At 38.5% G+C, this 13,150-nt stretch overlaps 1 protein-coding gene across 4 annotated transcripts in view; it reads right to left on the bottom strand.

Moving 5' to 3' along the window:
* Nucleotides 1-13,150, bottom strand: part of PIR (pirin) — a 110,536-nt gene that overhangs the window by 74,316 nt on the left and 23,070 nt on the right. For 2 of the 4 annotated variants that reach the window (XM_003805716.4, XM_003805715.6), the window contains exon 4: nucleotides 2,322-2,405. The exons of the other annotated variants lie outside the window; for them this stretch is intronic. In XM_003805716.4, the coding sequence (XP_003805764.1) occupies nucleotides 2,322-2,405 (84 nt within the window). The remainder of the gene's footprint in view (nucleotides 1-2,321; nucleotides 2,406-13,150) is intronic. 4 annotated transcript variants of the gene reach the window in all.

Raw genomic sequence — 13,150 nt, forward strand, 5'->3', positions numbered from 1 at the left:
ACATATGGGGACCATCACCACCTGAACTCACAGTTGGGCCAAGGGGCTATGAGGCAGGCCATCAACAGCATCTTCCACACAGCCCTCATCAGGAGAAAAATCCTTAAACAAACAATGTCATGCATATCATTATTGCCATTATAATTGTGCTTGCGCTTCGAAGAATGACAGGGTTCTGTGAGCACGTGAAGTGCCCTGCTCAGTTCAAGGCAGCTTATCTGAGGGTGCAATCTTCAGGCTGAGATTCAAACAAGGAGTAAGAATTAGCCAGGGGAAGGGGAAGAGGAAGAGGATTCCACAGAGAAACAACAGCATGTGAAAACGAATCTGAGACAAGAATGAGCATTATTAGTTGAAGGATCTGAAAGGAGGCCAGTGCATACTTTAAAGATTTTTTTCTTCCATGAAGTCTAGATTTCCCTCTACTCCCATTTGAAAAGGCTTGTTAAACCTTCTAATGTAGGAGTTGGCAAACTACAGCCTGGGGGCCCAATCTAACCTGCCACCTGTTTTTGTAAAAGTTTATTGGCACACGGCCATGCCCATTCATTGACATACTGTCTATGTCTGCTTTCATGCTGCAATGACAGAGTCTGGTAGTGGCAACAGAGGCCATATGGTCCCCAAAGCCCATTTGCCCTTTATAGAAAAAATTTGTTGACGCTGCTCTAATGCAGTATAAGGTATACCTAAACACCCTCTTATGCTGCATTTCTTCTGTCTAATGATAGTTTTTGGTGTCCCTCAAAGACATCCTCCCATTTTTAAGCATTTTCCTTTTCCCTTTAAAGTTCATTTCTTCATATTTTCAATACCTTGGTTATCCTTTTTAGATATGAGCTAGTTTGGCAATACTTTACCTAAAATGGCCTATATATTGGATCTGGAAGGGGAGAATGGGGTTCTCTTTCCATCCTCATCATTTACTAGCTCTGAGGCTATGGGCATCTGTTTTTAAAAACATCTTTAAATCCCCATTTCCTCATTTTTAAAAATGAGATGAGAATAATATTATGGTTCTTTTTGCTGGGCACAGTGGCTCATGCTTGTAACCCAAGCACTTTGGGAGGCCAAGGCGGGTGGATCGCTTGAGCCTAGGAGTTTGAGATCAGCCTGGACAACATAACGAGACCCCATCTCTACAAAAAAATAAAATTAGCCAGGTGTGGTGTTGTGCACCTGTGGTCCCACCTACTAGGGAAGCTAAGGTGGAGGATCGCTTGAGCTGGGGAGGTCGAGGCTGCAGTGAATAGTGAATGCACCATTGCACTACAGCCTGAGCAAGAGAGTGAGGCCCTGTCTCAAAAAGATAATAATAATACTACTTATCGCAAAGAGATCATGCATACAAAAACTCTGAATAAACTGAAAGACACTATGCAATCATCATCCTAATCAATGTGAAGTTATAGTGGTAGAAGAAGTGTTGACCACTGTCTCACACGTATGGCTGCTAGGCAGCTCCATGGTGCAGATGGCAGAAGTCACCACTTCCACGATCAGGACATTTCCAGTCATCATATGTATCTTTGCAAGCAGCCTTCATTTCATGTTCTGCTCCAGTGAGAGGTTACTATTGACTTTTCGCCATGACCTTTTTCTTTTGCTTTTTTGTCTTTAAATTTCACTTTCATTGAAATATTATGATTCAAATATGTGAATTTATCATTCCTCAAAACATATACATATAAAATCCCAGACAGTACCTGGTATAGAGTTTTGACTTACAAAACTGGCAAATATGACCCAAGTATTTTGGGGGATTTTAATTGTAACATATCTCAGACAAGACTAGGATGATGGAGGGCTCGAGGTCATTGTCTTAAGTGATAACACCTAACCCTGCAAATGAGTTGGAAGATAAATAATACATTGTCTCAAACGCAGCAGAGAGGTCTAGAAAGATGAGGACTGAAACAATCACTGAATTTGGCAACTGGGACATCACAAGTGACCATTACCTGAATAGCTTCAGTAAAGATTTGGAAGGGGCTACTGAGAGGCCAAATCTGATCTCAGTAAGTACAAAACAAATGAAAGATAAGGAAGTTGGGATATCATTCCTGATTACTCTTTTGAGAAATGTAAGAAAAAGACTAGGTGGGAGCTAAAAAGTGATTGAGGGGTCAAGGAAAGTGTGAAAGAAGAATATAAGAGACCTGTGTGGTTTCCAGGCCGAGTAAAAGAATCTGTAGAAAGGGAAAAGTCAAGAATATAATAGAGAGAGTGTGGAAAGGGTGAATGTACTGGAAGTGGGCAGGATCAAGCATGTGCACCCAAAAACTACCAAACCACCAGCAATTCCTTGTCCTTGGCCATACCTGCAAATCTCCTGGGTTCATTTTACCAGTGTGTCCACAGAAGTCTTCATGGGCCATGCTGCCCCCTTCCAGGAGGTAGGATACCTTTGAAAAACAAACAGGAAAAAAAGTAGATCCTTTGCCTATTTTTAAATTGGGTTATTATTTAATTATCCCTACTGACTTGTATGAGTTCCTTGTATATTTTGGAACTTAATCCCTTATTGGATAATATGGTTTGCAAACATTTTCTCCCATTCCGTGAGTTGCCTTTTCATTAAAAAAAAAAAAATAGGCAAAGGACTTGAATAGACACTTTCCCAAGGAAGACATACAAATGGCCAACAGGTATATGAAAAGGTAGTCAACATCGTCAGAAAAATGCAAATGAAAGCTACAATGAGATATCATCTCACATCTGTTAGGACAGCTACTAGCAAAAAGTCAAAAGATAACAAGCGTTGGTGAGGGTGTGGAGAAAAGGGAATCCTTATACATTGCTGGTGGAACGGTAAATTAGTATAGGCATTATGGAAAAGAATATGGAGGTTCTTCAAAAGATGAAAAATAGAACTCCTATACAACACAGCAATCTCATCCTGGGTATATATCCAAACAAAATAAAATCACTATCTCAAAGAGTTATTTTACACTCCCATGTTCATTGCAGCATTATTCATAATAGCCAAGATATAGAAATAACTAGAGTATCTGTTGACCAATAAATAGATAATGTGGTATATATACACAATGGAGTACTATTAAGCCTTAAAAAATAAGTAAATCTTGCCATTTTCAGCAACACGGATGAACCTGGAGGATATTATGCTAAGTGAAATAAGCCAGACACAGAGGGACAAATACTGCATGATCTCACATAAACAGAGTAGAAGGGTAGCTACCAGGGGTCAGGAGGTAGGGAACATGGGAAGATGTTGATTAAAGGGTACAAACTTGCAGTGACAAGATGAATATGTTCTGAAGACCTAAAGCACAGCATAGTGACTAGAATTAATAGTAAGTATTGTACACTTAAAATTTCCTAAGAGAGTAATCTTCTGTGCTCTCACCACAAAAATAGGTAACTATGTGAGGTAATGGATACGTTAGCTTGATTGTGGTAATCATTCCACAATGTATACATACATCAAATCACCACGTTGTACACCTTGAATATAAACAATTTTTATTTGTCAACTGTACCTCAATAAAGCTTGAAAAAAATGAAAAAGAAAAAGTGTTATTGGGTAGCTGTGAAGACGTGTTTGCTTTTTCCACAGAAAATTTGTTGAGGAAAGTGTCAGGAGCAACTAAGAGGAGTAAACTGAGATAAAGAATCTCTGTGACTGGGCCACATTAGCCATACAATGTCTTTGACAGAATTTCACCTAGGTGCCCCTTCCTCCTAGCAGATGCATCCCCGAGCCTGCCAGAGCTCACAGCTGAGTGAAAAGAGCCGCCACTCACCCCTTCAGCCCAGCAGATGATGGTCCTGGCATGGTGGGCCCTGGAGATTGGGGTGAAAGAGAGACAGCTCCTGTTGAACCAGCAGGGTCCCTGTTACCAAGGCTTGTTCACACAGGTGTGTGGGATGGCATATGTGAGGTCTCCACACCACCAAAAAGCTGCCTCAGGAAATCCAAAGGAAACATATTTCTGACACCAAGCACACAAACTCACTAGGTGCTCAATAAATGTTTATAAAATATGTTAAATGAATTCATAGAAAATAAGTCAACTTTTCCAGGGACATGTCCATACTAAATCTAAAAATGGAAAGAAATTCTATGCTGCCCAATAGAGTAGCCACTAGCGACATGCAGCTATTTAAGTTTAAATTAATTAAAATTAAATAAAATTGGCTGAGTGCGGTGGCTCACACCTGTAATCCCAGCACTTTGGGAGGCCAAGGTGGGCAGATCGCCTGAGGTCAGGAGTTCAAGACCAGCCTGGCCAACATGGTGAAACCCTGTCTCTACTAAAACTACAAAAAAATTAGCCGGGCGTGGTGGCAGGCGCCTGTAATCCCAGCTACTGGGGAGGCTGAAGTAGGAGAATCACTTCAACTTGGGAGGCAGAGGTTGCAGTGAGCCGAGATCGCACTATTGCACTCCAGCCTGGGCAACAAGAGTGAGACTTCATCTCAAAAAAATAAATAAATAAATAAAACAAAAACAAAAAAAATTAAATAAAATTTAAAATTCAGCACCTCAGGTGCACCTGCCACATTTTGGGTGCTCAAAAGCCCCATCCGGCTAATGGCTATCATATTGGGTAGTGCAGATTATAGAACATTTCCATCTTTACAGAAAATTCCCTTTGATAGCACAGGTTTAGATAGAATGAATTTGAAAATCAGTAGTCAACTATGGTAGGCATTTTGTGTAGATAGAAAAACCTTCCCAGGACTTTCTGCAATCACAGTACCTTTTGGTAGAACAAGACTTGCATCAACTCTAAAAAGCAGAAGAAAAGTAAACCCTTCTTATTTCATTATTCTACTAAAGGGAAAAATCAAGCAACTCTAAACTTCTCATTTTAAGGCTATAGTGATTACTCTAGCAAATAAAGATTAAAAGATACCAAATAATTAGTAAGAATTTAAAATTACCTCAGGAACATGGCAACATTGTTATTTGAAATATATAATTTAGCACTTAAAGCGTAAAATGTTGTGTGTCAGGACATGGGCTCTTTTTGTGTAATCTATTTGGATTCGACATCCATTTTGTATGCATTTGGGAAATTTATCTGTTAACTCCTTCAAGAAATACCTAAATCCACAATAAAAAACAGAGTGGAAATATTGTAAGATATAAAGAAGAAAGAAAAACAAAAAATGCCCAGGAGGCAAGAGAAGAGAAAATATTTATGAAGTTCTCAGCATATACATCAGATATTGCTGTTTTACACAAACAAAATTGTTCTTTCCTCCTCTATACAAGCACTCATCGAATATGTCAAAGCCAGATTGTTTTTGTCGTCTATGTTTTTGCTTTATCCTAAGGCATAAAAAGTAGACCTAAATAGTCTTTTTTCACATGAAAATTCAAAAATTTGTTTTAAAAATCATAAACAGCAATGGTTATTATTTTGCCCTACATATTTGTATATTTAGGACATAATCATAAGATATCAATTCAAATATATAAAACCTATGATACAATAATTTTAAAATAATATATTGAGAAGGTAAGTGCACCAACAACATTCATTGAACAAATACTCACTGAAGTCCTATAATGTCCTAGGTACTGTGTTGGGAGATAAAAAATTGGAGAAGACAGATACAGTAATTGTCTTCATGAAGCTTATATTCTCATGAGGAAGACATATAGTAAGTAGGACTGGTAGAGTTGAAAGTAGAAATTGAGTTTGCAGAGCCAAGCCCCCTCCTCTCTCCCTCCTCTTGAGAGTCAGCCTATCCACAGAAAGCAAGTGTCCTCTTTCTCTTTGTCTCCGTGAGAGGGACTAGCACCCGTGGTGGTAGCCTACAGGGGTCTAGCACAGCTGGTGAGATCTGAGTAAGTCTGCCTTATTTTCAGGTGCAGTATTCAGAAGCCCACCTGCCCGCAGATATAAGCCACCTTCTCCAGTATCAGCTTTATCAGAAATAAAGGTATTTTTGTCTGCCATCTTTCTTACTCCTTTATCTTCTCAATTGGTTGAGAATTCAGGCTGGGAGAACAAGTTATTATTTATTATGCCTCCTAATACCTAAACTAAAAGCAATAAAAGCCTTGCTACTGTCATGTTGTTGACGTTTTTATATTGCAGATTTATAATAAACTCTCCTCTTCCTGAGCTAACTTTATTGGATGCCAGTTCTTGAATCAAAATATTTATAGAGCACATAATACAGTGCAAATCAGGGCTGGCTGACACAAGGACTCTCCACGTTTCATCCTGCAGAATAATATCATTGAGGTATACTGTGAACAGAATAGCCTAGGCAGGGCCTTTACCCCAGCAGGTCACAGGTAGATGGCTACAAAAATTAGAGGTTCTAGGTTTGAAGTCTAAAACCCCCATCTGGGAACTCGCTATGGTAATGGCAACAATGCAACACTGGCACAGGGATAGAAGAGACCCATTTGTATGGGAAATTAATATATGAAAGTAGCAATTTCAAATCAGTGGGGCAAGGATGTATTTCCCAGTGAATGATGTTGGAACAAATGACCATATGAGAAAAGACAGTAATCCCCCACTACATACAAAAACATGTTCCAAATGGATGAAGGATTTAAATGCAAATAGTATACTTCTGAGATTTAAATCTAAGGAAACAAAAAAAATACAAGATTTTCTGCACAATTCCATTCTCTGCAATATTTACTGCAATAGCAAAAGACAGGGACATTCTGGATGATAGGTTAATAAGTAACGCAACTAAATTACAGTGTAGCCATATAAGAGAATACTGTGCAACCGTTAAAAAGTGATATAGATCTTTATTTATTGACACAGAAAAAAATGAAATATTATTTAATTGGAAAAGCAGGTTACAGAACAGCAATTCTATTTAAAGGGGACAAATAAAACAATGTATTTAAATGGACTCATTTAAATAAAATTATCAAGTTGTGTTAGTATGCATGGAGGTGCCCGGATGAACATACATCACAATGTGAACAGTGGTCACCTCCAGATAGTAGAATTTCAGATATGTTTCTTTCCATTTTTCTGACAGTTTGAATTTTCTGTAATAATTAATTGACTTTTATACAATGGAAACAACTTTTTTGTTTTGGAAAAAAGAAAGATGCTGCCGCTAATCAGTGGATGAAAGTAAGTGATATAGTTTATTTTACATAGACGCTGATGAATATCTTGTTCCCTGCTTAGGTGAACTGGGGCTGGATAGAAAGGCAGTGAGACACAAGGAGAAACACTAAGAATCAGAAGAGTAGCTCCATATTACATGTAGGACAATGCAGCTCCGACTTTAACATGTGTTACTGTGTGGAAAAGACCTGCATTTTTTATAGAGAGCGCTTATGTCAGAATAGGAACAAAGCATTTAGGATCTAATACAAAGCTTAAAAATTTAAGAGGACAAACAAAAGTTTCCAGATTTCAAACAATCAGCCAAACTATAAGGAGTGGTGTCTAGAATTGCTTTTCTTTTCCTGCTGCACATGCATTTTTAATTAAAATAATTGCATGAGAAAGTCAATCTCCATTCTGTTTGGGCTGAAGCTCCCTTTTGGGCTCTCAAAGGAGTCCCTTTCAAATCATATTCTTTTCCATCCCCAAATATTTTTCAATTATCCAAGCCTAAGGGCTTTCAGGTTGCTTACCATCTAAAAATATGTCAAGCAACTTTAAAAAGTAAATTGTGGTGAGTATGACTCATTTAAGGATGAAAAATCTAAGTGGACATCAAGATTTTTTTTTCCAAATTTGATTTTAGGAAGCAATTTCAACACTTTTTTAAAAAGATTCAGGAAACAGTTATCCCCCCTTTCCTCTACTTTTGCAGTGTGGATGCTCCTTTCCCTGGTTATACAATTAAACCTCGTTGCTCCTATCCTAAATATCATAAAATCTGAATTAGAGAAGTCTGGTCAATGAAGTTTTATTGAATTCAAAATGCCTATCTTTTACTACTTAAAGCAAAAAACATACTTTCAGCCTTTGGGGAAAAAAAAATCAGAAACCAAGGAAACCACTGACCTTTTACTTATTATAACCTTTTATTTGTTTTTTTGCTAAGTAGTGTAAATGCTAGACTGAGACTTTACATATAAATTAATGTCTGTAGAGGATTTTTTAAAAAACTGAAGCAGTACTTCTGAGAGTTGACACAATCCAGATGATTTTTTAGGGCATTACATAATCACAAACACCTGGAGAATTGCCGTGGGTGGCTGACGAATTGTGAGTGTTATGTTTAAACTCAAGAGTTGCATGTGTCTAATTAAGTAAGAAATTTGTAATCTGAAACAGGTGTTTTCTTAAAGCACTTGACGTGCTTCTTGGTCCTGCTTCCTCTTTTCCTCCTTCTAATTCTTTCCGTGGGTCTTTACTAAATATTTTTGCTTCCTTGTCAGTTCTTATTTCCTTGTGTGTTTGTGTTTGGGGGCAGAAAGACAAAACACACAATAGTGATGAAAGAAAAGTGTCACTTGCCATGTGAAGTTTAGGAAAGGTGTACCTCAAGGAGCTATAAATTAATTCTGAAGAATTACAACGCAAGAGATAATATAGTTTGTTGTTTCTTTCTGGCTGGTATTTAGAAGGCAGAGTCTGAGTACCTCATTCAGTGTTTGGGAATAAGATGCAAGACCTGTTCTTTAAAGCAAAATGTTTATATTACAGGGAAAACTATGTTTTCCTTTAATTTCCATTTGCTTTAAAATGGTGGCTGTTTTTTTTTGTTTGTTTTTTGTTTTTTGTTTTTTTTTTTTGTCTACTAGTGGCTTGGTAGGAAAAAGAGAAAAACAAAACAAAACACGAGTTGAGGTCATGGCTGATGAGAGATGCCAGCAAGGAACATATTGCATAATAGAAGCTGCTAACTGGTCTTCAAGGATGTCTGAATCCATACAATTAAGGACTCAAGTTATTTTACAAAAATGTTTTCATGACTTGAGTAGAAACCGGGAAAATCACCCAATTGACTAAATTGACTCACCCAATCCCAACCCCACATACGCACCTTCACAAGTTCCAAAAGGTGGTTTTAACAAAAAGGAAAAGATAACCAACACGGTTCAGGTATTCGGCCAATGGATAAATCCGAGTATTTTAAAGCTCTACCAGGTCCTGCCTTACATTTCCCTGCCACCACCCTGCAGAAGCACCAGTGCTTCAGAGACTCCCGCCACTCTGCCCCCTGCAGGTGTGGCCCTGTCTCCAAAAACTACTCTGGCTTTGGGGCTCTGGTGCAAACCTCGGGTTTGCCATTTACCAGGTTTGGTATGCAGGGTGAAGTCCCTTCACTTCTTGGAGGCTCAGTCTCCTCATGTACAGCATAGACCTAGGAGGTGAGCTCTCCGAGAGTGGTAAGGACTAAGTGAGTAATGTGTGCAAAGCACCTGGCCCATAACAGGTGATGGGTAAGTCCTAGAGTTGGCACAGCCACCACAGCTCCGTGGGCAGAGATCCCATTCGTGGATCTTCATTCACGCTTCCTGGAATAGTTCCCCCTACCCCCTCCAACAGTCTCATAGTTCACCTCCTCGCTTCACTCAGGCCTCTGTTCAAATGTTACTGCCTAAGAAAGGCCACCTCCAACCAGCCCATCTGGTCTAATTTATCAATCAATTATGTATCCTCCAACCATGGTTTGTTTCTTCTTCCTAGCTTTTTCACCATGGGACACTATATTATGTAATTATTTGTTATTCATTTATTGTCTGTCTTCATTAAGAGAATGTAAGCCCCATGAAGGCAGGGACTTTTTTAACTTCCTTTTTTAACTTAGCTACTATGGTGCCTAGCATACAGCTGGCACTGAAGATTTGTTCAATGAATGAATGAATTGATCAATCAATCAATGGATGGATGGATGAATAGCATCTTATATTTGCATAGCATTTCAGCATTTACAAAGCATCTGATCCTGGAAATATGTGATCACCTATATATTACTGATGAAAACATCGTGGCTTAGTGAGATTAAGGTTACAGTTAACAATAGCAGAACAAAGATCTAAAACAACATTATCTGTCCCTGAGAATAAAACTACTTTCACTCCCCCACCCCCATGCTGCCTCACAAATGCTGACGGCATATTGCCAGTAACGTATGTGCTGGGAGCACAGGGCTTGTCTCAGAGGAGAAATCCCATGACAATTGCAATAGGAGCCAGAACTGCAGGGATTTCACACAGGTAACAAGGGGACTTTGCCAACTTCAATGGCTTCAGGCAAACTGGCTATTTCAGGCAAAGAAAGGGTCCTACTGCTAATATACACAAAGCTGAAAATAGGCCTCATGATTTCTGAGTGAAGGGAGTAGGTTTATGGAAGATCCCAAAGCTACAGGATCCTGAGATGAGGTGATCATGAAATCCTTCTTTGATGTGGGTATCAAAGAGTTCTACCTACCATCTAACTACAAAGAAAAGAACAACTGACTTATTTGTCTCTTATTTTTTTTACGTTGTTCCCATTCTCAAGTCTCCCAAACCTATTTTTTTCTTTCACTCTGATTAAAATTTCTGACATGGACATCAAGGTTCTATGATAATCATATTCCCAAACCTAACTACTCAAAAGAGCTGAATTACAAACTCCCTCAGAAACTTCCAGCTGCTTCTAGAACCCCAGGACCAGGCATGCCCCTTCTCCTTCAAACCCAGATCAGGAATAAATGTTTTGGGGAATCTCTTCAGACAAGCTACGCCTGGGTCGTCATGTAATCAGCAGCCCAACTTCTTAACTGGCACCACCTACATCTGGCAAAACTGTGCTCAAGATGTTCATTTCCATTGTTTTAATTTCTATGTTATACTGAAGGGGCCTGAAGGGAATGGTTTGCTAACTTCTATGACTACCCAAATTTCCACATAAACGGGTAGTCGGAACTATTGTTGCTTAAGAGAGCCCCCTGCTGACACAAATTATGTGTGCTCATTCTTTTCCTAAAATCAAACCTCACCAAACCAGACCTATGTCTTGCCAACAGATCCACTGATTACTAAATATGTCTTGTAGCACATGCATGGCGTCTCTGCTTAAAGACTGTGTGTCACTGTGGCAGGCTGCCATCTAGTCATTAAGGGATCAGCTATGTTGTGGCATAGAGGGAAGTTCTTCTGCTTAGTACAGTCTCCAGTTAAAAGTTGTTAAGGCAGACGCCTAAGAATGAAGTGCCTGAAAACACTTGTTTGCACATATGGTCTTGGGCAGGTTTGGGACTCACAGAGGTCTTACAGAGGAAGAGGTTTCAGAGACTCATGTCGATTTTCCTTTTAATATTTTGTTAAAATTTCATTATAACAATATTTAATTAAGCAGCTGACACCTTTTTATGGGTACATTATTATTATGATTCCCTGATTCAATTCACTGTAGATTTAATTTCTCAAACTTTGAGTGAGTGTGATCATCGAACTTGATGTTATTGGGCCCCAGGCCCCAGGATTTTGGACATCAAGAAGCAATAAAACATTTTAAAATAAAGGGGTCTGAGAGAGGGATGCCAATTTTTTGCCTTCCTTAGTCTTTTAAAAATAAAAGTTAAATTTTGGAATAATTTTTAAGTTTACATAACAATTGTAAAGATAGTATGGAGAGTCCACCCAGCTTCTCCTGCCATTAACATATTATATAACCTCAGAACATTTGCCAAGACTAAGAAACCAATGTTGATACACTGCCATTAACTAAAGTATATCACTTATGTGGCTTTCACCAGTTTTTCTATGAATATCCATTTTTGGTTCAGGATCCATGTCATCATGTCCCCTTGGTTTCTTCCATCTGTGACAGTTTCTCACTCTTTCCTTGTTTTTCATGAGCTTGATAATTTTGAAGAGTACTGGTGAAGTATTTTATAGAATACTCCTCAATGGTGGGTGGTGGTGCCAACTTTTAAATTCAGATTGTGAAAGGTAAAAATTATCTACTATGGTCATCATTTCATAAAAGAAAGGCCATTCTAACAACCAAAAAAAGGAAGAATAGCAATATCTGAATAAAGAACAGTCTTTTAAATAAAATAAATTTATCTCTAGGAAAAGGCCCACTACTTTGCTAATCATTCCTCCCTCCCCTTTCTTTTTCTTTCTTTTGTTCTGGCCCACCCAAGATAAAATGTCATTACAAACTCACAAACAGGAAGTCAGGAATCACCTAGAAGGAACACAGTGGTCATTGCTTCCATACCTTCAGGGAGCTACCACTCTAGCAGAAGATAAACCACTAAAATATGCAGACAAGAGAAATGAAAGCTAAAGAGAAGTACAAGCAAATCTAGAAGAAAGATTGATTGTGACAAAGATTCCAGAGGAATGAGGGAGTAATTCGTGGAGGTGGAATCCTCCCAGGTGGGTCTTAAAAAGAAGAAATTTGGGGGAAAAAATTAAGGTAGGGTGGGGAGAAAAGGTATACAGAAAGAGGGAAAAATTAGGTTGTAGTAAGTTATAAGCAACTGAAACATGAATTTATTATCATGTTACTACTAGATCATGAACAGTGTTGCAGCTATAAGAAGTAAGGTAAATGATTGTCCTTAAATAGCCAGGTACAATCAACCTAACCCATTTCCTCATTATACTGGAAGTTCAGAGGACAAGTGAGAGCACTATTTTGGACTTACAGATAGGAAAATTCAGATCCCTGGACCATGAAAGCATAGGTCCCACAGTAAGTGAGTGGCAGAAGGAGTATGGGGTGTTTATTCATAGTTTTATGGTCTATGTCACCTGAACAATCTCATTTCTAATGGTATTAAAAATCTTTTAATCATCTGAATGTGTCAAAGTATTGAGAAAATATCAGATATATAGAAAGGGAACTTTGTTCCAGAAGGAGTGGTAGCAAAAAAGAGTGGACAAATGTGGGCCTGGGATCATATGGGCCCACCAAATCTTGCTCTGTATGGCCTGTGTGAACTTCGCAAGTCACCGCCTCCCTGAACCTTAGTTTCCTCATGTGTAAAATGGGGGAGATAACAATTTTTACTTTTCAAGATTGTTTTGAGGCTTACAGGTAATGTATCAACATATGAAGCTTCTCATATATCAGTAGTTAATACTGTTGCATGGCAAATTTCCTTCAAGTTTAATCCCGTGTAGTCAGGCCTGTGATTCTAAGAGTCTGTTGATTGGATGACTCTGAAGCAGCTTTGTTAATAGTGTGGACAATTTGCATGAAGCTTTTTATCATATAATGAT

Source organism: Pan paniscus, chromosome X (genome assembly GCF_029289425.2).
Source record: "Pan paniscus chromosome X, NHGRI_mPanPan1-v2.0_pri, whole genome shotgun sequence".
In the NCBI taxonomy this organism is placed as follows: Eukaryota; Metazoa; Chordata; class Mammalia; order Primates; family Hominidae; genus Pan; species Pan paniscus.